The 27,324-nt window shown below is 41.8% G+C and overlaps 1 protein-coding gene across 1 annotated transcript; it reads left to right on the top strand.

Moving 5' to 3' along the window:
* Window positions 1–341: 341 nt before the first annotated feature.
* Window positions 342–26,812, top strand: PROSER2 (proline and serine rich 2). The gene is made up of 4 exons (XM_075764230.1): window positions 342–589; window positions 10,465–10,680; window positions 21,842–22,094; window positions 22,987–26,812. The coding sequence occupies exons 2-4, from the start codon at window positions 10,501–10,503 to the stop codon at window positions 23,976–23,978; spliced, it is 1,425 nt and encodes a 474-aa protein (XP_075620345.1). The 5' UTR covers window positions 342–589; window positions 10,465–10,500; the 3' UTR covers window positions 23,979–26,812.
* Window positions 26,813–27,324: the final 512 nt, after the last annotated feature.

The following is a 27,324-nucleotide window of genomic DNA, read 5'->3' on the forward strand; positions in this document are numbered from 1 at the left end:
CCCGCTGCAGGCTGACATGGCGCCAAGCTCGCCTGCCTCTCTGCCCTTACAGGGTGGCTGTGGAGACCCACGTCCCCCACTCCGCGCACACTACTGGAGGGACACCGGGGATCGCTCCTTGGCGGAGTCATCTCAGGCAGCGCTTTGGGAACGGGGACACGCGTATAAACCGCGCTCCGAGGGTTATGTGGCAGCGCAGTGAAGCCCCTCAGACCAGGCGGTACCTCACACCGGCCGCGTGGGAGGGAGGAGTAACTAGCTTCATGCCCTGCCCAGAGGGCCCAGGACAAAGGCGGCCGTCCCGCCCGGGCTAAGGCGGAGCCATGACGAGGTGCCACTCCCCACACAGGGCAGGACAAACCAAACCACCCGGCTCGGGTCAGCGCCTGTCGCTTTAACCGCCTGCCGTGGGTGGTGGCTGGGCGCAGTGCGCATGAGTTCGGGGTTGGTCGCTCGGCGGAGCCCGCGTCTCGGAGCTCGGCGGAGCTGCTGTAGTCACCTGTCTGCTGCTGTCCTCCGTCCAGGCTCGTTCTCGCTCCTCGTTCTGCCCTCAGCACCTGGGAGAGGTGCGGACTGCGCCCCGCAGCCGGTGAGTGAAGCTTCCCTGCGCCGCGCTCTAGCTGAGGGGATCTTCGCTTCCCTCTGCCGGCTCCGGTGCTTGTCTCTGGGGAGTGGGGACTGGCGGTGAGGGGAGCCGCTGGCGTGAGGCGATGAGCTCCCGCCGCCCCGCCTGTCCCTGGCTCGGTCTTCCTCAGCGGCCCCTTCAGGGAGCGGCCGCGGAGCTCTCCGCGCGTTTGTCAGCCCTTGATAGGAATGGTTCAATATTGGTCTTATTACTCACTAATGGATTTTTAATTATTCCCCTGCCCGTTGCTGCGGTTCCAAGAGCCCGGACGGTGGCTGCTCCGTGTAGTTGCACGGGTTCTCGCCTCACTGTTCTCCCCGCTGGCAGGCTGGGGCGGCGGGCTGGGACCTGCCCGCTGCCGGGCTGCTGCCCGCTTCCAGCGCCGGGCCTGCCCGCAGCCCTCTCGGCGAGGAGAGGGAGGCTAGTACGGCCCCGGAGAGGTGCTTTGGACTCCGTTTAGTTTTGTGTATAGAGGAGGGGAGGAGAAAACTGTTAGTTAACAGCTTCCCTGCTGTATGTGAGGCTTCGTTTCCCAGTATTCAGCTGTGTTAAAGATTCTCTTCCCCCCCCGCCCCCCCGGATTTCTTGTTTTTCCCCATCGTATCCTGTCTAAAACCAGTTTGGGTGTACTAAGTGGCAACTTAAAAGATAGTTAAGGAAAAGTTTTGTACCTGTGCATTGTTACACTTTGGATATATGGTGTTGCTGACTGACTTGGGGTGATGGGGAAAAGCTGCCTTGTTACTTCTCATTGTTTTCTGCAATTTAATGTTACCATTGGAAAAACTGTTGGCTTAAACAGTAGCAGATTCTAGTTCAAAATATTTTTTTTTTCTTTCCTCCTTACCCCCTGTCAGGTGCCTTTTTCCATCTGGAGATGGTAAGTGTGAGATGGCTGGTGCTTCTTAAGATCGTAATCTTGGGTAGTTCAGGCGAGGTTTAGTATGTGTAAGAGAAACCACAGCCTTAAAAACACTCTCGGGATTTTCAGTAATCCAGGATCTCAAGGGCATGTTTCCTGAACAGTTTTTGTTTTAGTATGGCACCGAGAGGAGGCAGCTGAAAGCGGAGCTCTGTTGGGCTTGGTCCTGTGCATGGGTGTAGCAAGAGATGATTCCTGCGGTAACAAGCATGCTGATGAAATAGGAAAGAAATTTGGAAGAGGTTGTCTGTCTTTCTAAAACTTTTGCAAGGATTTTAAATTGTAACAAGTATCAGAAATGTAAGTAACAATTACTTCCTTTCCCCTTCCTTTTATGAAGGATACAGAAGGAAAGACTTCTTTCCAAACCCTAAAGCGTAAGTCTTAGTTTTAAAAGCTTTTGCAATTTCTGGCTTAGGCTAATAAAAAGGTATTATTTTAAGACTCTTCTACAGATCCTTGACTAATGCAGCATTGCATATGGACTTCTTGCACAGGTACTACTATAAAGAGCAATGATTGTGGCTTTTCTCCTTTCTTTGCAGTAATTACTGCTGTAAGGGGGGAGTTGGTGTTTAAAAATGAAAAGGGGAGGGGGAAGAAGTTGTTCACTCGGGTCTCTATTTCTTACTAATTATTTCTCAGAAATGGAATAGAGTTTTCCAGGTGTGTCTTATCAAGGATTTGTCTGGGGTTTTTACAACAGAGAGTGAGTAAAATGAAATTTTAGGACTAGAAGTACAAGTAATGCCTGACACTGGAAAGGAACAGGGAGATTCTATATTACATCTCTCTATCTTGTCAGTAGTAAAACTCTTCTCCTCCTGTTAGTCATAGCTCCTTTTTCTCTGCATGCCTCCAAGAGAAATATTAACCAAGAATGTTGGCAGAGGGGCCTGCTGGTTGGATATAGTAACTGGAACAACTTCACTCCTGAGCAGTTGACAAGTCTCAGGCTGACTGACCTTCTAAAATACTGGAGCATGAAAATTAATGAGCATATGAATGTGGCTTTCAAAGCGAGCCAGACAGGCTGTGTCAAATACAGTTACAAAGTCCTCCCTCCTCCTTTTTATTATTTTAATTAAAAAATAAAAGCAAGGAATTTTAATTTCCAATGTAACTAACTTCTCAAAGGTATCCTCTTCAATTGGGTGTGTATTGATTATCCCTGTACCAAGGAAGGTCCAGGGCAAGACTTTACTGCTCTGTTTTGCCAGTGTTGTTTTCAACTCTGTTTGCCTTTGGCAGGCAGACCTTTATGTACTTACATAGGAATGAAATGTATATTAAATTAGCTGCTTTTTAAAGTAAACACCTCTGCTTTGTGCTTCAGCTGTCTTCTGCCCTCCTCCCTATACCAGCACAGCAGTCACAAAAAGAAACATAGGAAAGCAACCCAAGGTACAGCTGTGAGACTGTGACACAGCCCTACTGGGGCTGAAAATTATCTTGCTGTCTTAAATACTTTGTAAAACAGGATTTGGTTCACCTTTGCTATGACTGTAGCAGTAGTTACATAATGAAACCCTAAACCCCAGTGATGCTACAGCTGTAACAAGACAGAAGTGGCTAATTACAGAGGAGTCTCTGCCTGAAATTGTTTATGTACACTTCATGTTTTTAAAGTGTTGGCTGTCATAGATAGCACCACCCTGATGTTAACAGGGGAGGTTTAAAAAGAGTAACTTTAAAGGAATTGGACACTTTCCTTGTTGAAATTTGCCTAAGGACACCTGAAGTCTGAGGAGACCTCAGCCATCACCTGGTTGTGTTTAAACCCGTATAACACTGGAGTAGACAGCTCTGGGTATCATGCAGTTTTCCCACTGAGCAGATACTGGTCATCAAATCTCAACTGGAGACTACCAGTGACAGCCTTATTATCCTTGAGTAAGATGTTAATCTAAAGAAAAGTAACTACTTGTCACTGGCTGTAGTTTTATTTTTAGTTGGGGCAGGGAGGGATTCTGTTGCTGTAAATGTGTGGGAGATGTGAGCACTCTGGGGATCTTTGGTGGTTTAATCTGCAGTGTTGTATGTGAACCTTTGCCACTGGACTTTGCTTTAGGCAACAGGATTCAGCTGAAGCTGTTTTTGATGCAGTAAATTCTGTTCCCAGTTCACTTGCAAGGGATAAGGCAAAGACGTGTGAGAACATGCTTCACAGTTTTGGGTGGTTTTTTTCCCAGATAATTCTGTCTTGAGGGTGGACCAATGTGCTTAGCATCATCAAATCCTGCTTTGGTATTCCACTGTCTGTTTTAAAAGCAGCAGCATTTTTGAAACACCGCAGAGAGGATGAGGTCATTATGATCTAGACTTTTGCAAAAGGTTCCTTGCCTTGTGTTGGCTTGGTTGTCTTCAGTAGGTAACGAAGTTTCTAAAGTATAGGGTCTCAAAAACCTAAAAACGCTGTTCTTGAAAATCCACAAAGACTAGTTAAGAATGAAGCACAATATTGAACCCTTTTATTCTGGTATCTTGAGGCTTGGATTAATGTGGTCAAAGGTGTGACCTTAAGCATTGTTTCTGAGCAAAGCATGATTTGGAGAATTCAATGTAGTAACTGAATTATTACTTAGGTGATGAAAATGTTGGTTTGTGATGGTTTCCTTTCTTTTTAAGTGGTTGCTACATTTAATTTGAGATCTAATTCACCAAACCATTTAAGCGTGTGATGAAATATCCTAGTGAAGTCAGCTGGATTTAAGTTTTACTGAGTTGGTGCCTTGCCCATCTTGTTCTTTTAAAAACTTAGGTACACAGGATTAATTATTTCACTGTTGGCAGCTCTCGTAAATTCTAGCGTGAGTTGTATGAATGACATTCAGTGTGTTTCTTGAGGCTCCAGCTTCCAGATTTAGAGGACTGAGAGAATCTTTGTTTTTAGTTTTAAAAGTAACGGATTTTGTAGCTCTCCAGCCTGTAGAGGAAAGTTTGAATTGTCACAAATGCATCACAGAAAACAGAAAGTTTAAAACAAAATACTGGGGTTACTTGCCTTAAATTCCCTTGAATTCTGGGAGTCTCACATGGTTGTTAGCACTCTAATTACTTTGGCTGTATTGCGTGTCTGTCATGGGCTGCCATGCTACCATGAGAGTACCCCACGTTCCCACCTGGCTAAACATTGTTCAAACTTATTTGATGCCCATTCTGAAAAATCTCAATCATAATTGATATCCAAGGAAATGTCTTTAAAAATGCTGTTGGCATGGTTCATGTTTAGAGGACCATATTGTCGTCGATGGTGGGGGGGGGATGTTGGAGTTTTTTAATGGCCAGCATTTCTATTTGGCTGGCTGTACTATGGTGACAGTCCCTCTCTAAACAAGGGCAGGAACATTTCCTGGTTACTGGACGTCAAATAGCCGTGACTGTTTTGGACAGACAGGGTTTTTCATGAGCAGATAAGGAATGTGCATCATAGTAAAATGATTTAGTACATTATCGTAAGCATCTACACTTATGATATGGAGAAGGAAAGTCAGAATTTAACTATGTTGGCCAGTTTTGGTTTACCTTGGTTCCTAAACATAAAGTATTGTGGATTGTTACTTCAGTTTTGGTTTGACTCTTTCTATAAGGACAGCTTTCAAATTTACTGTCTGATTTTGGGGGTTTTGTGTGCTCAAAGCAATACCTCTTCAGCCATCCTGTGTGCTCCTAGAGTTAGTCAACTTGCCTGTCAGGTTTGTCCTTTGTAGCCAGTACTGTCACTTAAGCTTTCTGGTAGAAGAAAAGACTAAATCTTACTCGTGTATGACGAGTTAGGACATATGGTTTACCTCTAAAGCTCAGAGATCTACTCTGTATTTCATATCCTGAAGGAGGTAAGAAGAAATCGGTTGTTGATAGTTCTGTTCATAAGGAGGAAATATGTCCACCGTACTGGATCAGTTAGTTTTGAGGAGTTTCTAACAGCAGTGGCTCAGTGAAGGTGTCATGGGCCAGTTGGTTTTGTTTAGCTGTGATCTTGTACAGCAGGTTCAAAGGTATGTTGCAGGAGCACTTAATACAAGGAAAAACTCATCAGGTTATTAGACACAACTACCTGGCCTGTTTTGGGAAGCCCTGTGGTCTCCTAACCACAACGTGCAGGAACCTGAATGAACTCCTATTCTCTGGTTGCCTTAGAATCATAGAATCACAGACTGGTTTGGAAAGGCACCTTCAAGATCATCTAGTTCCAACCCTCTGCCATGGGCAGGGACACCCTCCACTAGACCAGGTTGCCCAAAGCCCCATCCAACCTGGCCTTGAACACTTCCAGGGAGGGGGCATCCACAGCTTCTCTGGGCAACCTGTGCCAGTGCCTCACCACCCTCACAGGGAAGAATTTCTTCCTAACATCTAATCTAGATCTCCCCTCTTTTAGTTTAAACCCATTACCCCTTGTCCTCCATGCACTCCCTGCCCTTGTAAACAGTCCCTCTCCAGCTTTCCTGTAGACCCTTTTAGGTACTGGCAGGCTGCTATGAGGTCTCCCCAGACCCTTCTCTTCTCCAGGCTGAACAACCCCAACTCTCTCAGCCAGTCTGCATAGGAGAGGTGCTCCAGCCCTCTGATCATCTTTGTGGCCTCCTCTGGACTCTCTCCAACAGCTCCATGTCTTTCTTGTACTGGGGGCCCCAGAGCTCGATGCAGCACTACAGGTGGGGTCTCATGAGAGCAGAGTAGAGGGGCAGAATCCCCTCCTTTGACCTGCTGGTCATGCTTCTTGTGATGCAGCCCAGAATATCGTCGGCTTTCTGGGCTTTGCCAGCTCATGTTGAGCTTTTCATCAACCAATGCCCCCAAGTGCTTCTTCTCAGGGCTGCTCTCGATCCATTCTCCGCCCAGCCTGTAGTTGTGCTTGCAGCCTTGTTTTACATACTCTTCCTTCAGCATCTGCTGCTAACTGTCAGAAGCTAATAGAGATACAGGTCTGTAGTCTGGCCCTGTACCATTATTTTTATAAAAAGCTAGCCCACAGTAACACTTTGAATGACCTCAGAGTACTTTCAGATGTTTTTTTTGCAGATCCTTAACTCTCCAAGCTCAAGCACCACCATGGAGTGCAAGATGACTGATGGTGTGTGCAGAGCTGAGTGTGTGCATTGGTATGTCTGTATACAGCTGACAGATCAAACAAACCTTGAAGTTTGCTGGTCAGTTCTTCTTTTTCAGTTGTATCACTGATAAACAGTGTGTGTGATGCTCAGAGTGCACTCTAGACTTAGAAATGTAGCTTAAAAAATGTTTTATGCCAAGAATGTTCTAGAAATATCGACTATTTCAGTTTCGTCCTACAACCCTCTGACAGACATGCATGATATGTGAATTGTGTTGTTTTAAATATCTCATGAAGGCTAGCTCTAGTGTAGCTGAGAAGTGATCATTTCAGCTGATAGAATCACAGCTGCTCTAAGATGCCTTTTTGGTTGAACATTTGGGATCTTTTCTCCAAATAGTACTGTTTGTCACACTTCTGTGCTCTTGTATCATGGTCTGATTTTTATTTTTTTTTATTAATCCCTATTGGTACAGGCACATATCTCTTAAACTAAGCAAAAAACCAAAAAACCCCAACAACAACAAACCCCACTACAATGCATTGAATAGACCAAGAAACAAATCCTGTTGCGAGCAACTTTAGTATTTAATGCATCTCTGAAGGTCAGGAGGAACAGTCACCTGTTGTCCTGCTGTTGTTGCTCTCTCTGAGGATGGTTACCTTATTTTTGAATCCCTACCCCCACAGGCAGTGGGGTCTTCTTGAAATTTATTAGATTTTTGGCTATTTCTACCTTAAATCCACAAAGTCTTTTACTTAATAGAGAGGACGTAAAAAGGGTGAGGGGACTTCTGTGTTAGCCATGGTTTGGAGAGGAATTTGTCCCTAAAGCATGCTGTATGTATTGCAGCAGTGCCGGGCAACCCCACATCAGCTGTAGCTGCACTAGGCACTGTACGAATTTGCAGGAGTTTCTCCCTTTAAGCATAACAAACATAACAAAGGGGAGAAGAAATAATATATATGAATGGGTTATGATCCTCTTGATGTGCACCCTTGAAGTATTAAAGATGATGTGAAAGATAGAAGGGAAGATCTTCCTCCCACCCCCCTTCTGCAGGCTCACAGACTATCTATCGCACCGCTGCCTGAGCTTTTCTGAAATGAGTAAAACTTCCAAAGAAGCCATGGCTTACAACACAAAAGCAGAACCAGTGCTGTAATGCTTGCTACTTGATCTTGTGTGGGTGGCTCTCTTAACCAGTCATAGTCACTGCCTTTATTCATTGTTCAGGAGCTTTGTGAAATATCTGAGCTTGAGCTCCCAAATGAGTAACAAGAGCTTGCTGGAAGCAGAGTTATTTGTTGTTGTTTAGACAACAGCAAATGGCTTTAATGTTTATTGCTACTGATTCTGGGTGTTCCTGCTGTCCTGGATACAAATAGCCCACTATGAAGCTTAGACCTGGTTATGCCAAGGTTTTGCTGTTGGAGAAAGCAAAACAGTACCCTTAAATACTTTCTTCTCCCTCAAAGTTTTGGCCTGCTAATTGGTTTCTTGGTAACTTGGATTAATATCTTCATTCTTCTATGATATCTATTGTAATCTGGAGCTATGATGTCTCATGTGGTCTATAAAATGTTCACAAACAGTTTTGAGTATAATTCTAGAAATCTAATAGGTGTCTATAATATATCACTGAGGGACTGAACAAACATGACATGTCCAGTTTATGCTGTGGACACCTGGATAAAAATTGATGCTGCAGCTTAAAAGTGCTGATGAGAAATAATACTCACCTTATGTTGGATGTTAGTAGGAGTACTCGCCTCTTGCTGGTCCTTCCTTAGAAAAATGCTCTTTTCCATCTGAGCATCACCTTGAAAGTCATTGGATGAAATCTGAAGTCAGTGGGAGTTTTCTGTGAATTTCAGAGGGGTTAAGATTTTCTGTGGTAGTCTTGCCTTCTCAAAATGAGATATAGGGTTTTGTGTGTAGCATTTCAGAGGAGTCAAGATTTTCACTGATAACATTGCCTTCTGAAAATGATATCTATTTTCTTGTGTGTGTTTGTGCGTGGCATTCAGTGCTATGGGGTTTGTTGTAGATGGAGCTGCTGTTGCAGGATGTGTTCTAAATTCAGGTTGCTCTTATTCAGTTTAGCTTTCTGCAGCATAGCTTTTTAGTTTGAGCCTGGGTATGTAGCAGCCAGAGGTACAGCAGCTGCTGCAGTGCTCTCACGTCTGCCTGTCTTGCAATTCTGAAAACCAGGACCAAGACCATATTTCTACCTCGGTGGCATCACTTAAAGACCATTATCCTGAGGATGCATTGTATCTATTTATAGCTAATGTTATTAATAGAAGAAAGGAAGAATGTGCTCTTTATGTAAAAGCAAAGCTAAATCTTAATTGTTAGGCCTAATGTTCATAAGAAAGGCTATTAGATGCTTTTATGGTGGCAATCCAGTGCTCTGATGTGGGTTGTGCTTCCAAGACTTGCTGGACTGCAGCCTCGCTACATTGTGTGGGAGCCTTCCCACAGGACACACATTGGTGCTACGGCATAAACAAGGGAGCGTTCGTACATACCTCTGGTAATGTCATAGCCCTCTCCTGGGAGGAAATGATCAGCGAGATGGAATTGTTGCTCAGTATTGGCAGATGTTATCTCACTGCTATGAAACGCTAATCAGCTTACCAGGAGGCTCTGGTTTCTCAGCCCTCAGCTGACAGGGGTAGGGAGGAAGGAGAAGTAGTCCAATTGAATTGGAAATGTAGACCTGACTTTGCTTCTCATGTCACCTCTTGAACCATAATAAAGGGAGAAGGGCTTGGGAAGCAGGACCATCTCATTTCATTTGTATAGTGTCAGGGTAATGGTATCTAGTTCCCAGCTGGCTGCATATAACGTGGTACTCAGAAGCAACTGTTTTGAAGAACATGTCACTGCTGCTTCCTGGTTGCAGGCAGGGTGAGTGAAAAGATGGGCTATTAAAGAACAAGGCAATTTCTTGTTGCGAAGGATGTTTTAACATATTGGAGAGATAGATGAACTAGGTTCTACTTTTTTCCCTCCCCCCGTTTGTGCTGTTAGTGCAAAAGGATGACTTTTGTCTTTGTGGTACTTTGAGAACAAAGGAAGAAATTCTGCCAGAGTGTTTTGGGAGATGACAACAATTCAGAGAGGTATTACAGAATGGCATGCTAGGATGGCTTAAAAAACTGGGGGCTTTTGCTCCAGCAAGTGCTGGTGCATATGTCTCTTCCAGTAAGCATCTTCCAAATGTACAAGCATGGCTGCTTCATGGCTGAGTGAAATAAAACCTCTGTAAGCTTTAAAATGCAATTTTTCTATGATGTAATGCAATGGTGCGAAAATGGCACTAAGTTCTATTCATGCTTCTTTAACCAGAAGTAGTTGGCATAGAGCTGCTTCAGTAACACATGAATTAACTGCAGCAGTGTTAGGAAATGACTGGATTCTGTTTCCCTCATGTGGTCCAATAAATAGAATTCTTGTCTAAAAGCTAATAAGAGGAAGATGTTTAAACTGGGTCAGTTGGTATCTTAGCTGATGGGATTTTATTACCATTAATGATATGTCATAATGGAAAACACAAACTGAATCTGTGGGACAGGTATGTATGCAGGGTCTGTGCTTGTAAATGTAGACATCTGGTTTGGAAGCACACGAGGTGGGGTACAGAACCTTGCTATGTTGGATTTTTAAAGTCACCTTTTAGAATAAGACCAACATTTTTTTTAAATGTGCGCATAGGTGGTAGACATGTTCTAGAGCATAAAGATATGTTCTTCATTAACTTGTGTGGGATCTCTTTTTCTATTTGTTTTCCACTCCTCTTCAAGTGTTTCAAAAATGAGATTTAAATATAACACATTGTTCTCTGTTTTCAGAAATGAACAAAGCTAGCAGCCCTACGTAATAAGCTGATGGCATTCTACGCTGCATCGGGATCGATCAGTCAAGAAGGTGTGATGCCTAGAAATCTCCTCTCAGATTCTCCTGAAATGGCATCTGACATCTCTCCAAAGCACGCATTTGGGAGCGTGGAGAGGGGTGGCAGTGTGGAGAATCGTGGCAGCCAAGCTAGGTGCAGAACTCTTGCCTTGGTAAGTGTTTAATGAGCCTTACTCTTAGTGATACAAATTACATTAGTAGCTTTGTTCACATCACAGGATTCTTTTTTATTAAGCATTGATTTTTTTTTTTTTTTTTTTTTTGCCATTTCTAGTCCTAAATGGTTGCTTGTGGTCTTGGTTGTTAACAAACTGAAAGGCCAGAATTAACTACTCTGATCTGGTACAAGAGCTTGTTATTCTGGTCTGATTGTCTCTGTGAGCTTGGAGAGTGCTTCTCTCTGGCCATTTGTCCCAGAGAACTGGGAACAGCAGTAAGGAGCACACGTTACGCTGGGCAGCTCGGTGTAGCCAGCTGCATGTGGTGCACAGTTCAGTGCATATCTCTGCCCTGGCTTTCTTAAGTAGCTCGTAAAGGAACTTAAGGATAGCATTGGTTCTATATGCTGTTTCTTGCTTAAGCTCCTTGTTGACACTACTGAATGAAGGTCTTGGCTTATTCCACCTTCATATTATTAGGTGAGTAACAAATACATCACCATAAACAAAGCTGTCTTCACATTAACGAATATGAGTGTGTGGCCGTTTATGTAGTATGTGAGTAATTGAGGGAGTAGGATGCACTTTTGCATTTTTCCAATTAGCAGGATGATTCAGGCAATGAACTCAACAGTACTGTTTGTACTGTGACAAGCTAAGCCTAGAAAGCAGGTATGGTTCTCTGCACTTTTTTTTTTATCATCACAACCATTTGAAAAGCATCCATTTTTATTTGAGGAATGAGCATTCTGGTAAACATACTTTCCCTAAGTGGGAATATAAATCTTTGTCTTGCCTTGAACATGGAATTAGGCTTTCCGTATCTTTCCCTCTGCCAGCCCTGCTAGCTTCCTTTTAGTGAAGTGGTTTGTTTTTGTGAAAGAATAAGTGGTGAAAATAAGTTGGCAAGTTGATACCTGTATTTATCTATATACCTCAGTTGATACTTGTATTTATCTATATGCTCAGTGTTTTGTGCTACTTTGTGAGCTTTTTGGCAACTGAGGTAATTCTGAAGATGTTTCTTCTTGTTTTTTCCTAACGAAAATACAATTTGGTTAATATTCTGCTGTATTCTTAAGGCAGCTTGTGTTGCTAGTTAAAACACAAAACAAGTATTACTAAATTTAGTCCCTTAACTGTTTCTGATCTGCTCTAGAACAAAGTTATGAAGGATCAGGGTGGGGAGATTGAGAGCGTAGCCAAGTACACCATTTGCACTCAGGTATTTAGAGTATGTTGTTTATTATATGAAAACTGATTGGATCTTAGAGAATTACAGTGGGAGTTGCACTTTGTTAAAGAATTACAACTTAATTTTATGCAAAATTACAAGTTAAGTTTATGCATTACTCTGACTCCAGTCTTCTAGGTTATCAAACTAGTAGCCAGTCGTGTTTCCATGGGTTTTATTCTTAGGTGCGTGAATAGCTGCAGTAGCAGGCATGAGACTGGTCATTCGAAAAAATCACTATTGAATAACAAGGCTATGTATAGAATCATAGAATGGTATAAATCAGTATGTTTGTACAGTCTCATCCTGAGTCTGCCATGTCAGAAAATGACATAGATTCCCTTAGTCTAACTAGATCTTACCATGTGATAACCTATATGATGATGCATCAGCTAGAATTGGAATCCTTTTCTACTCCGTAATGCAGCAATTTATAGATGGAGTGAAAGCTGGCTGCAAGTTTAGGCAATTCCCATCAGATCTGTGCATCAGCAAAAGATGTTCCCAAAGCTGTTAGTTTGTCTTGTTTAGGTTTGCACATGAAGAAAGTGAAGCGTGTACCGACAAGTTTAATTCTGGTGCCAAAGATCCCCTTCCATGACTGTTCTTCCAGCAGTAGAGTAGGTGGCATGTCCGATAAGGCTGACAAATAGCATGTGTGGAATAACAGGTTGGGGAATGGAAACTCTGTGCAATAAAGGCATAATTTCAGTTTCTGAGTTTGAGAAGGGGTCTGTGGTGAACTGAATATGAAGGAAATTCTGCCAATTGTAATTGAGTAAATAGTACTCAAGTCTTTAGTGCTGCTCAGATTTTTCCTTTTTGTGATCTGATGTAAGAAAACAGTACTGTTCCACTGGCTGATACCTTTTGTCTGTTCAGCACTGAAATAAGCTTTAGAAATCCTCAGGATAAAAAGCAGTATTCTTCAAATATTTCTTTTTCTATATCCTTGTGTAATTGTGTATTAAAAGCATAATTTTTTACAGTCCACTAAGCAGATCAGGGGACTTGTAAGAGGAAAAGCTAGTTGCTGGAACATGTTCCTAGAGACCTTAACTTCTTGCTTCAGTAGTCTTGTTATAAACATTGAGAAGATGCAGAAGCTTTGATAGCCTAATGAGAAGGGAGAGGATAGATAACTTGGTGTAGGCAATTTCTTGTTAACCAATTCTGAGAAGGGAAGGGGAAGATTTTCAGGGACACAGGACCTTCATAGCCCTGAAACAGAAGCAACAACAGACTAACCTGCCTTTTCATTTATCGCCTGTCTGGTCACTTAGAGACACGAGAAGGAAGGTCAGGGTTGACTGAATTTTTTTTTAATGGCCTTGCAAAGGAAAGATGTGTAGCAGTGCTTTTTATGACAGGCCTGTACTGCTGCAGGTTTCTTCTACTCAATTACAGAAAAGAGGCTCTTAAGCTTCTCGGTGTCAAACTACATTAGTCACTAAATATAACCTTTGTATTGCATCTGTGGAATTCAAACAAATGTAGGGATGTGATAATAGAGACAAATACTTGGACCGGCTTTAGCCTACGTTGACTGCTTAGAGCTGGTTTGGCTGTTCTTGCATACTGTGTGTCTGTGCTGGCATTACTTGCTGTGGAACTGGTTTAGGAATGACTAGGAGGTGGATGTGAATTGCCACGTGCCAAAACGGTCTTAAAATTCTTTGTGTGTGATTTATTTTTTTTTTAACTAGTCAAGTGTTGTCAGTTCAGTTTAATTCTGTCAGATTTCTCAACTTCTTACCTACACAATGGTCCTTTTAGTTAATCTGTGACTATCTAATCATTTTAGTTAATCTTTGCAGTCCTTAAAGCCAAATTTATTTTTTTTAAATGGAAAGTAAAGTGCTGATGTCCTGTCTTGATTGCTGTAGAATTTTCCATGTAAATGTTCAGGTCTGGATTTATGCTGCCAAATTTATCACAGCAGCTGAAAACAAGTACAAGAGCCTATGTTTAGATGGGAGGAATGTTTGCCTTGACAGTTTCATCTCACACCGTCACCTAAAGCTGTTTCCTCCTCCAACTTTTCTCTGTATAACTATAAAAGTTCTTAAATATGATGAAATATGAAATATGAGGTTTCTTTTTAATGGAGGTGGTATTCATACATGTGCTTGGGAAAAGGATGAGATGACTGTACCTTCCTGGTACTTGGAATCAATTGCACTATCCAAGAGGGAGGGTAAACAAAAACACTCTGTTCTGCTTGGCAATTCTGACTTCCAAAAGCCATTCTTGAATGACACTCTCTGATATGTGATATAAGAATTAACTTGCGGTGAAATACGGTTGCAGCAATTTAAGGACACTTAATTTGGAGATAAAACTAGGTGTTAGCTTTTTTTGAAGCAATTTGTCTTGTTTTGTTGACCGAATAGGCACAGACCAACTTCTTAAAGCAAATGCTTCTTTTTCAGTGCTTCACTCTGGTAATTGCACTGTGTATCTATTCTCAGCCATGAGTAGCTGCTTTAGTTTCTAGGTGTGAATAACATGCTAGGACAATAGTATCACCTACAAAAACCATACCAGAAGGTGCTGGTTGTACCTAAAGTGAGCTGTGCTACTCGGAACTGCACTAGTAATGAGCTGTGTCAGTGCCTTGGATCTATTGATACAACTTCAGTACTACACCTTCTGGATCTGAACGTGCCACACCGAGTTACAGGTTTGAGGGAGAGTGAGTTATTGTTACTCTCAATAGATGATGCTGTGGTTTTTTTTATTTTATTTTGGCCTTTGGTTCAGACAGATCCTCAGTTAATGCTGCAGTTCATCACCACTCTTTCTTTTGGTAAGTAATCAAGTGGCTTAAACTGGCAGATAGCCATGATTCTGAAAAGATGTCTTGCTTACTCTGTTTGCTAACAAGCTTCCTCTAGGGCTCTATCATGACTTGATACCCAGTCAGTGAAGATGGTTTGTTGCTACCAGACACCATGTGTAGTACAGGTGACACTTTGTACATTGGTTACGTAGACAAGAGCAGCAAGTATCTTGTGAGTAGTCTGAGCTGGCCCAATATCTTATTTTGCACACTCAGACATTTAACTCAGGGTTGACCTGGTTATTTGGTAGTTATGATGCCTCTTGGAGCCTAAAAATTAGTTGCTATGACCTTTATCCTTTTTTGGATCAGTACAGATAATTCAAATGCAACAGACATGGTTTTCTAAGTGCACTGTACTACTACCTCTTTGCCCTAGCCTCTCTGAAGAGGTCCTGGGATTCTAGTGTTGTTTTAGGAGCTACTAGAAAAGGACAGATTGTGTGTCTGTTAGCCCACTGCCACCTTTTTTCCTCACAATTTGAGTGTGCAGTCTTGTGATGCTGTGCTGTGCTTCAGGTACATTCGAGGAAAAGTCCTGAGAGACTCTTTCCATAAAATTAATGCGTCTTCCCCCCACCTTGATACTGATACTCTGCAGGCTTTACTGTACTACAAGGTCTTTCACCATGTCCAAGTACTTTGCCAAATAACAATACACAAAAAAAATGAGAAGAATTTTTATGACTCTCTGATTTTTTCTATGGATACATCTGTCTTTGGGTGGGTAGAAGCCATTCCTTACAGGGTGTGGAGAGAGCTATGCTATACTTGATCCACTTTAAATTGATATTAGCATGGCTTGGAAGCAGTATGCCTTAAAAAAAAGTCATTGTTCCTACCAGGAGGGCAAGTAGTAAAGAGGAAGAGGGGATTGAGGACTGCTTGCTTTGGATCATGAGTATAGAACTAAGGCAAAGAGCCTGACTCTTAGCAAGGAATGACCTAGCTGTAAAATGTGCTAGTGAGAATGTGCATAGAGCGCAAATTGTCTTCAGGATCTATAAACTGCATCATTCTGCTTCAAAGTTGGATGTGGTAGACAAAGATTATTTCAGCAGGTGGGTAGCTCTGCTCTTAAACCCTCACTGATAGGAATTCCTGAACTTCCAAAGCAGTTTCTCTGTATTCCACTAATTTCTTTTTCAAGGAATACTTGGATTAGAGTTTCTGTAATGCGAAAGTAAATTTTAACTTGTCTCGCCTTCAGTGCACATAGTGGTCATCATTATATATATTAAAATACATACAGGGCTCCATCTGCCTACCACCCATTCTCCCCGTTTTAAAACATTATGTGCTCCGTTCTTTCAGCCTTCCTGTGTAGCCAAACTCTCAGCACTCCTTGCTTTGTTCTGGACCCTGTCCAGCTTGGCTGCATCCTTTCCAAAGTTCAGCAACTGAATCTGAACTCTCTGTTCCGAATGAGGATGTGCTGTTATTTCATCACTCAGGTTAATATATCCCAGAATGACATTCACATACCTGAACAGCACACTCTTTCCTTTTTACAGCACTTAAACTGACCTGCAGATCTTTCTTTCTTGTATTGCCACTTAGCCATTATTCATCACCCTATATTCATGTGTTCTTCAACTGAATTTCATCTTGTGGACTACCAAGCACACTTACATGGTTTGTGAAGGTCTTATTCTCTCCTACCTAATCCTTGCAGTGACATCTTCCAGCATAAGGGCATCAAAAGATGTTAAGTTAATTGTCTACTGCTGTTAGTGAAGGATCAGATAACAGAGGTGTAAGGATAAATCTGCTCAGGACTTGTCTTGTTTCGTTATTCAATCTATGATAGATACATCATGCTATTTCTCAAAAATAATAATCTCTTCCCCCACAGTAACTTCATATAGGCATACTTTCCTTATCCATCTCTGAATGTAATTTTTGGGGACTGTGTAATCAAGGCTTATCATATCTCATGCTTATGCCTATTGGCCAAATCAGTAACCCTCTCGTGAGAAATGAGATTGGTGTGAAACAATTTGATTTTGTAAAAACAGTGTTTAGTGGCTTTTGCCTGAAACATCTCCCAATTTTTGTCAATGTTGTTCTAAAATAGAAATGAAAGGGAAGAAGAAATTATAAGCTGATCAGCCTAACTTTGATAACAAAAGAGATGTCTTTAGAGTTAAAGTAGATCTTGCATTGCTTTAGCTTGCTTTTTTAAGAGTAGGTTAGGAGTAATTTAATCAGTTTATGACTTCAGTTCTTCTAGTTTAGGGTTTTAAATACTTCTAGATGATTTGTTTCCTCACTTATGACCTATTGATTATATGCTTTGCTAACTATTATGAAGCACACAGGTACAATTATGTTAATAAACTGAAGACTACAACATTCAATATTATAGTCTTCTTCACCAAATGAAATGGTATTATCAAAATCATCAGATAGTGGGTTGTAAAGGAAGTACTTTTTGACACAGCACACAAACTATGGAACTCATTGCCACAGAATGCTGTGAATGCCAGCCATTTAAATGGGCTTAAACAATAAGATGAATTCATGCTAGAAAAGCTCATTAAGGGCTGTTAAGTACACAGATGCGGATGCAACTGGGAAGTCCTTAAGCCATGTATTGCTGGAAACTGGAAGCATGTAGAGCAGAAGACTACAAATCCATCCAATTTACAGCAATGCTTTCCCCCCAACCCCGTTTCCCTGCCCTGTGCATTCACTTGCTTCCAACTTAAGCAACACAGGGGTATGAACCATTCTGTTTCCCTTTTCTGTAAATATAATCAGAGGTACGTACTTTTTTTTCTTCTGTGCTGCAGCTTTTGTACCTGTTCTGAGACTGTTCCTGCGTGCAGGGCTTTCTTCTCCCCCTTTCTTTTTACAAGTAGAACTGCGGGCCTTGTTATTAGTAGGCTGAGGCCTAAGTGGTGCTACGCTGGTCTCTTCCTCCTATGTATTAGAGTAGTTTTCTCCCTTCATGTGTTTTTGAGAAGCATCCAGTCACTTCTCTCCCACAGAACTGTGCCTGTGAATTCTCTGGCACTGTCAAGTGATTGATGATGAATCAGTTGAATCTACTTTTCTACTGGTATTTTGCTAATTCGCTAACTGTTTGACATAGGTAATACCATTTCGTTCTCCAGCAGTTTTCAGAATAATTTTTTTTTTAATAATTACTGCAGATTCCTTGGGATTTACCCCCATGTTCTGTTTCTGTCAAAGCTGTGCTGTCTTTGGATTCTGGATGTGATGTTAAGAATTTCTTCAGATGTGTGTGAAAAATTGTGGGCCTCTGATACTAAGTCACTGTTTTGGACAGGATAGGAAAGGGATCTTTTCTATGAAACAGATTCTATTCTTCTCTCTTTTTTTCTTGTTTCTTTTTTCCTCTTTTACACTAAAGACTGTCATAACAGACTCTTTCCTGTTTGGTGTAAGCAGGAAATGTTTAGCTGCACAAGGATCTAAAATATTAATGCCAGCTGAGCATACTCAGCTATTTCAGCTGTTTGCATCCCAATTTTTTTCTGTCCAAGCAATGTTTTTAATCCTCAGCTAAGGCACAATTTTAAAATTTCAAATTTAGGTTGTCTTTTGACAGTAGCTTTAAAGTTGGTAACGTTAGGTGTACGTGAGATTTAGTTTTGGGAGGTGTGTTTGTGTATTGAGAGTAGGGAGTTGAGGGAAATAACTCAAGCAGCTGAAGAAACTCTGCTTCAACTGTTAAAAACCTAGATTCTTCAACTAGAAAGGAGGCCTGGAAAACCAGACAAGAAAGAATATGAACTGTTGCAGTACTTGGAATATGTTGAAAATGAAATAATTACAAATAGACTTGGTAACATTAGTTAAAACTAACACCAGTTAACTACAACGAAATTCCTCCCATCTTTCTGAAAGCTTTACTATAAGTAATACAAGTGGGCGTTTTATAATAAATTTTATACCACTGTTCTCAGACCAGTGGTAAAGTCAGTCACTGCTTGCTTTACATCTCTGAGCTCCTTTGGTTTAACCAACTTGAGTACGTTTATTTTCACCATGCTTGTGTGTCTGATATGGAATTATTTCTTTGTCTCTCAGTGAAACATGCCTTGCCTGAGGGAGTTTCTAGGCAGGCTGGATGCCTTGTGTCTCAGTATGGTGACCTGCCATAATGCTGCCTTTTCTCTGTCCTCTTTTTCTTTTTTTCTTCTCTTTTTTTTCTTTTTTTCTTCTCTTTTTTTTCTTTTTTTCCTGAGGAAATGTGACATTTGTCGTCTTGAAGGAAAACTGTGTGAGGAAAGAGATCAAAGTGCTAACTGAGATGAGATTGGCCTTTCAAATCTAGGTATGCCATTTGCTACAGATGTATTTGCAAAGGGATGGTTAGTCATTTCAGATCCTTCACCTAAAGGGAAGCTGCTGGTTTCCGGCAAGATCCATGAGGGATGGTAAGTCAGACAGAGCTCTGCTGACCAGTCTTCCTGCAAATCTTACCTGGCATGGAAAAGCACTCAGTCTTGCAGCACAAAAATGGATGGAAGGAAGGGCTTCTGAAAGCCTTCAACTTCAATTCACATGCTGTTTTGCTCAGCTCTTGATCAAAATGCATTAAGCTTATGTGGGAGCAGTTGTTCTTTTAAATGAACTAAGTGTGGCGCAGTCATTTCTGTACTGTACCGCACTCTGGATCTGCTGCCACTATGAACCTCTGAAACACAACCCCCTTTTTCCTTTGACTGCGGAAGTCTGGCTCTTGCAATGAGCTCACACACAACAAAAGCTTCTTGGAGTCCTGTTCAGCTCCAGCTAGGACCTACCTAGCAACGGCTCCCTTCCTGTCATTCTCTCGCCTACTAGACAGTGGCTGTATGAGTATTTGGGTGGGGAAGGAAGGAGATTTCAACATCCATTAACAAAAAAAAAAGAAGGTTTGTCTATGTCTCACTTCTCAAGTGCAGCTGTAAAACTTTCCTTGGCCTTTGAAAACTGAGCTCTGCCATGTGGTGGGTGCAAGCTGTGGAATACGTCAGCCTTTGAAGTTAGTGCTTTAAATAGGCAATTGCAAATGGCATCCAAATTTAAGCTTTTGTAGCAGTTTTGCTGCAAGCTGCAGTAAGTTACTTATTCTGACAGTGCACTGTGGATGCTAAGGCTAAGTTAGAGATGCCCACACCTCTGCATGTGTCTCCCAGCCATCCAACTATGGTCACCCTGATGACAATAAATCTGAATCTCCAGAAATGTAGTTGTAGGATGAACCTCTTGTTGAAACCAACTTTGTATTTCCCTGCAAGACTTCAGTCTTCTGTTTTAACAGAAAACTGCACCAGCTGTGACTGAAGATTCCTGTGATCACATGATTGCAGCCACAGATAAGCAAACCTGTCCTGGAGTGTCTGAACTAAGAATGGCTGAAAGGCTGTGTGTTCATCTTCTGTATTTCATTCATTTATCTACAGAGTAAATGTTCTACTGGCCACACAGGAGAAGGCAGCTAAGAGCTCTAAAACATTTATTTTCTCATCTGTAGAATTTTGAGTGCTTGGAGACTAACTCCACTTGGTACAATGCAGCACTTAATAGTTCTTAATCTATAGGCCTTACTCTTCTACAGAGGTACATTGTTCTTATTTTTAATGCCAGGGATGGGGATAAAAGCTTTGTTTGCACAAGGAGTTAACAGGTAGAGCTGCACGCAGTTTTTCCTATTCTAATCTAATGTAAGATGATCTGAACAGGCACGATGAGTTTGAAGCAAGTTGTGCTGCCTTAGCAAGAACATGTCTACCTCTTGGATATTTGCACTGCATACCTTTTTATGTATTTACCTAAATTCCCCCAGTCCTCCATTGAGAAGTACCCTTGTTACCTGTCTGCACAATCAGATGTCCTTGGAAAAGCAAAAAGTAAAGATGAGAAAGGAAGCTGTCTTGAATTGCTTTGCTGGTGCCTTCTTGTTAAGTTACTGATGGCAAAATTTCCAGTATATACATGGTGGGTGACAAATTCAGTCCAGAAAAGGGAAAACCTCACTTATTTTTCAACAATACTTAGTTACATTCCAGAACTTACACAGCTCTCTTGGGAAATGTCTTTCCTGTATCCATTGTCTTAATGTAGTGCCTTTCCTAATCATTCTTTGTCATCTCCAAGCTTCTGGAAAAGTGAGTGTTTCCGAGAGTGTAGGTGGAGGGAAAAGAGTTTGCGCATTGCTGCCTAGCTTCTTATAGCAATAGTGTATTAATCATGTTAATCAAGAGCAGTGACTCATAGAAAATGAAGACTGGATAACCCAAGTAATTATTTATCGCTTCTGTGGTCTACAGGATTGTTTCCTGCTGGGAGAAAATAGCCCAAGGCACTTTACTGCTAGGGAACACATCTTCATATTTATTCTAAATTTTTCCTTTCTGTAACTCAAAGGTAAAAATCTTCAGAAACCCTCTCCCTCATTATTATTATTTCTTTGTAATCTACCACGTAACTCTGCATAACTCAGAGTGCAGTGGTAGAGCCAGATTTCAGGTCCAGCTCTGCCTTTAGAAGCCAAGTCCTACTTTGGTCTAGAGCAAAAAGGGAGTCAACCCATTTGTTGGACTGTCCTTTCCCTCCCATACTGTTCCCCAAGCCTTGTCTCTGAACCTGACACAGCAACTGAAACAGCTTACTCTAGTTTAGAGTCTGAAGAAGTTATATTAACCCTTGTAAAGGCATGGATATGTGGGGATTTTTTTTGTTGTAGTGGGGTTTTTTTTGGTCTGTTCTTATGATCTTTTAGCAGTCTCTTCTGTCCAACTCAAATGGACATTTGTCTGCTGAACTCTAGGTACTTTAAAGGATGAAATACCAGTTGCTGTTCTTCAGTCAAAACTAATGCACTGTAAATTCCTGGGTTGTTTTTTTTAAATTTTATTTTCCCCTTGCATTGTAGGGGCTGAAGGCCTCTTTGGGAAGGGATGAAATGGCAAACAGGAGGTGCTTCTGATATGACCACTGCCTGTTTCATCCTCCCTCTTTTTTCTTTTTTTTTTTTTCTCAAAGAGGTGGTGTGTTTGTGATCAGTGTACTTACCTGTAGTGCATTAATCTTTCTGGTTTTTTTTCTTTTTTTCCCCATAGGATGATGAGAGTCTGAAATACTTAACTCATGAAGAGCAGGATGTTCTTATGTTCTTCGAGGAAACCATAGATGCCTTAGAAGATGACTTGGAGGAGCAGGTCCTACGTGACAGTGGCATCCACTGTCAGTCTCCCAGGTCAACAGAAGAAAATGTGTCCAGTCATTCAGAGACTGAAGATATCATCGACTTAGTACAGTCAACACCTGAGAGTAGTGACCATGAAGGCCCTCCTAGCAGAGATGCAGAACCAGGTAGTATTTCTTCAAAGTGTGTTTTTTTTCCCTTTGACCTAGCCCTGACATACTCCAATTTTCATTAGAAACAGCTAAAGAAATTCTGTACCTTCCTTACTACCTCAAGATGAGTCTGTTACACATCAGGAGCTCTAAGGACCATGATTTTTATTTGACTTGCGATTTCTGAAATTCTTTGGGGTTTTTTTTTTCTCATGGAGATCATGCATATGACTAAGTTGTCAGACTGCTGTCTCAGTCCCCTACCTGGGGACTGAGTTGTAACAGAGCTGAATATTATGCAGAGTCATGGCAGCAGTGCAGTCTAGTGTTCGTCAATGTGTTCATGCTCTGCTTCTCTAAGACCTCTTCAGACCTTCTGTGAGAGTGTTAAGATACCAGATTGTTTGTAGTGTTACTTTGTGTGGGACTGAAAGGCACATGCTCCTATTGGTAAGCTTGTGACAAGATAGTGTATGGCATGTTGTTTTCTTCACCCTGTAGAGTTTGCGCTCTTTGTTTTTGGAGAATGGATTTATCAGCTAGTACATATGGTGGGATGTGATGTGTCCTCTCCTGGCTGTTATAATAAGAAATAAGAATTACAAAAGTCTTATAGAAAAAGCAGCCATTGAAACACAGTAAAGCTAACATGCAGATTGTGGATGAATGGCAGAAAGAGGGCTTCTAGTGAATGTATTGTAAATATGGTGATTTGAACTATAGCGTCACCTACAAGATGCAGTTGCTAGGAGTTCAGTTATAGTTTTTTCTGACAATGTGGGCTGAGTTTCACTTAGAAAGTATGGGTGAGGGGAGTACTGATACTTGCTAATCCTAGGCAAAAGAAAGTCTTGTATTCTGCTCTGTGTGAAGACTTAATGACATTATTGCTGCTTTGTCTTTTAAGTGTTGGATGCTACCCAGAGAACCGAGAGCCCTAAACCAGCTGTATCTGCTGACCTTCCTCCACATCCCCCTGTACCACCACCATCAATGTCTGAGACTCTTCCTCTTCCTTCTCCACCCCCTCCTCCAGTGCAGCATCCAAAATTGTTTCGCTCTATCCCCACTCCACTCATCATGGCCCAGAAGATTTCTGAGCAGCAGATGGAGAGCAAGGTGCATTTCCCCAGTGCCCTCAAGGAAGGCAATTCAGATAGGAAGAAAACACCAGTAGCCAATGGTGATTATTTTGCAGCTCCAAAGCACCCTCCCGCACCTGCACCCAAACTGCACCGGTTCCCGAGCAACATCAACATAACAAATGTCAGTGGCAAAGAATTCAATGAGACTATTTCAAAAGCAGCGGTTAATGTCCAGGAGCGGAGAGCTCAGGTGTTGGCCAACATCAATGGAGGAGCTCTCCTGGCAGCTGAACTGGAGGAGAAGCTGCAGAAAAATGATTTCTTATCACGTAACAGAAGTTCTTCCTTAAGGGATCTCTCCTCTGAGCAAACACGATACGAGGCCCTGACAAAACTTGGCCTAGTTAAGGGAAAGCCAACTCAGGACCAAGTGGATCATGCACCAAGCACTCGGCAGCTTGATGTGCAGCCTAAACAGGCAGATGCTGTTCCCAATGGGTATCAAAACATCCATGAGATTTTAAAAAGCGAGCCCAGCCCTTTCCTTCCTATGGGCAAAACTGTAACAATCAAACCAGAGGTGGCTCTTGCTGCTAACAAGGTCAGCAGCACACAGCAGAACACAGCAAAAAGTTTTAATGATTATAAACAACCTAGTCTAAACCTGGATATGAGGAGGAGGTCAGGTTCGCTGCCTAGACCTTCAGGATTTCGATCCCAAGGGATAACGGTAAAGTTCTCCGGCCGCGGCTCAACAGAAGAAGCTAGGAGAGAGGCACTTCGGAAACTGGGACTACTGAAAGAGACTGTGTAATTTGGAAGGAATGCTTTGGCAATGGGAGGAAGTCATAGCATGGCGTTGTGCTAGAATAGTCCCAACGGGATTGGGATCAAACAGATTGGAAGAAGAAAGGGGGAGTTCTCTGCTTCAAGCAAGCTAAGGAGGTACTAGATACTGTGGAATGACCACTCGTGTTTATCCCAGAAGGACTGGGACCGTGTAGGGTCATGTACAGCAGTGGGTTTCAGCTCTCCTTCCTACAGAGATACTCATCTGTTGCTCTCTGGGAGGAATTTTATTTAAGTAATGCTGGACTATAGCGGATAGCATCTTGTTACTGAAGTGTACAGTGCAGTGCTGTTGTACGGAGCAAACTGAATGGTGAACCTCCTTTTGTTCTTTCTGAAGCCAAAACAGAGAGCTCTGTCTTGCCCACATGTGTATGTCTGTTCGTGTGAGCTCGAGATAATGTCAAAACTGAAGTTTCTGACCAGCATGACACACTTCTGCGACTTTTTTATTGTCTGTATTATCTCGCTTGGCTTCTCTCCCTACGAGTGGTGGAGTCTTCTCCTTCCTTGTTCTGTCCCCGCTTGACTCAAGACTGCATAGAGGGTAGTTTCTGGTTTGACCTTCTCCTCGATAGAGCGGCTGAAACTTTGAGTGGGTTACTGCATCACTCTGCTTCACTTGAAGTCTTGCCTTTCTTCCCAGCCACCTGCTTCTTGGTCATGCTCTAGCAACCTACATGTCCAGTGAACGGCACCAGATAAGCCTCAAGGATATGCACCATGCACCAGTTTTCTCACTGACAGCCAAAGAGTCTCCTGACAATCTGTGACCCCAACTGTTCTGTACCAGTGACGATCTTATAGCAGAGAAGCCATAGGAACAAGTTAACTTTGTACCAAATGTGAGAACCTCATGTCAGAAGTCTTATTTCTTACATTAGGGTTCCCGTGAAGAAACTGTTACTTTTTGAACAATAGCTGTAGGACACTGAGTAGCTGTTAAGTTCTGTGAATTCTAAAAACTGTCATTTGCTCTTCCTGTAGTTTGAAAGCCCTGATAATCCTTTGTTCACAGCCTTACTTGATTCTGCCCTGCCAATACATAACAGAAGTTACAGCCAAAATTCTTGCAAGCTAAGTGGAGTTACAAGAGAGCTGTATGTAAGAGCATGTCTCTCCTGAATGATCCAAGTTGGTGCTTTTTTGCCTTTCTTCAACAGACATGCTTTTAAAGATGGTCCCAAAATATGTTTGTGTGTTGGTATGATTTTTTTTAATAAGGCAAAGCTGCTCTTCCACATTAAAACTCCCTTCCCTTTTTGTACACCTGAAAACATCAAGAATAGCCATTTTCAAATCAAACGCCAAACTCCAGACCCTCTAAATTTCTCATTGTTATTCCTGCATGGTAGAGTTCTCTGTGGTTTTGTTTCTTTTCTAAAAGGAAAAACTCACTTATTCTCTGCACTTTCTAAAGCCTGAAGTAACCCCCTCTTTTTCCCAAGAAGCTAAGTAATAAACCTTGGAGAAGAGGAGGGGAGCGGCTATAATAGAAACTGACACACCCTTCAGTGAGGAGCTCTGACATAACTGTGATAAACAAGTTTGCAGTTCTTATGATAAAGTACTTAAAACTTGCTGAGCTGTACTTGTAAATGAAGCTGTTGTGAAGGAAAAATCTTTGCATCATTCTCAACCTGCCTCATAAGTTAATTTTTTTTGTTGTTGTTGGGGTTTTTTGGGTTGTTTCGGTTTTGTTGGTTTGGTTTTTTTTTAATTATCTGCTTGCTGCTTAAATTTTTAATTGTGTTGTTATGGTATCTGGCTGGTTCTGTTATGTAGATATTCTTTTCAGCCTTTTCACTGGGTAAGCGATAGTGTTCCTCACTGTCACAGGCATATTATACATAAGCAATCAGTAATTAAAATATGTGGCCATTCCTCAGTCTGGCAAAGCACTTATGCATGCATAATCAAATGTGAGAAGTGCCACTGAAACAAAAAAGGCTGCTTGTATGCTGCAAGTAAAGCACATACTTACTTTGCTGGGCTCCAAGTCTACAGTCCTAAATCAGAGAGACAAGGAAGCACATAAAATGCATCCAAGCACCTGCTTCAGTGCAGCCTGGAATAGTCCTACGTGTGGATGATGCATCATAATTTATTAACATAACCTGCTAAGTAAATTTAAATGTTTCATGACCTTTGTGCTTTTAAATCCTGTTAAAGCAAATTCTTCACTATAAATGTGAAGTGCATACAAAGCAATCTTCACAGCTAATCATTTCTTGCCAGCTCTTCTTTGAGTTGTTTACAGCTGGGAGTCCATGCTAAGCAAATGGGGGGGAGCAGGGGGAAACCACCCGACACTAATGGTTTCATGGAAATTCAGGCCTATTCAATAACTCTGTAACGTAACCCTATTTAAAAAAAAGACAGAAATTAGATGCTTAATATCTAAAGTTGCAGTATGCTGAATTAGCTGGATCATATTCTTTCATCCTTTGTGCAGGGCTGTGTCCTCAGCTGGTGGGAAATAAGAGTTAGATCTTCATTAGATAAACCAATTTCTGCCCAGTGAGGACTTGGAACGAGGTATTCATTATGGCCCTTCATTATAGCAGATATCCTACTGGTAAATTCTTCTCTGTGCCTAAAACTGTAGTAAGTAAAGCCATGTACTAAATGAAGTTAAGTGTCTAGCTGCTAATAACCTGTATATAAATTTAGCTCTATTTTGTGTATCTTGTGTGTGTGTATATGTTGCTGTGATTTTATTTTTTTTCCCCTTGTGTTAGAGGTAACTGTCTTGCACAAATCTGATAAATCATATATTAAACTGGGATAAAACCAATGGCTGATGGGAGGTGAAATTTTGTTTGTCACCCAGTAGCATGCATCTTTCTTGGGGCAGGGAAGTGACTTTTTTGAATGGCTAATATCAATTTAATAACTCTTCTTTTTGCAACTGTGGATGTGTGAGCCAGAGCTCGATCCTGTCACAGCGTCGGTGCGGGGGGGGAATTATGTGTATTCTGTCAAGAGATGTGTGTTCTTACTGCTGGGCCTCAGGAACTGTGACCAGGGTCCTTGCAGGAATTACGTTCATCCTGAACAGTGTTTGAAGTAGGCAAACCCTCCCTCTCCTGATGATTTGCAATATTAAAAGGACTTTTCCAAGGGGAATATTCTATACATGAAAGAATAGAAACTCATTTTTGTTTTTGTGGCTGCCTTCAATGGGTGTGATCCTGCTGAGGGGTGAAGTCTGTCTTGTTGCACAGGACAAAATTCCCCTTCAGAGAATATTCCTACCCATCCCTTCTGAGTGTGTGTTTGCTGCCTTTCTGTCCTTCGTTTGGGTACTT

Source organism: Balearica regulorum, chromosome 1 (assembly GCF_011004875.1).
Source record: "Balearica regulorum gibbericeps isolate bBalReg1 chromosome 1, bBalReg1.pri, whole genome shotgun sequence".
Classification (NCBI taxonomy): domain Eukaryota; kingdom Metazoa; phylum Chordata; class Aves; order Gruiformes; family Gruidae; genus Balearica; species Balearica regulorum.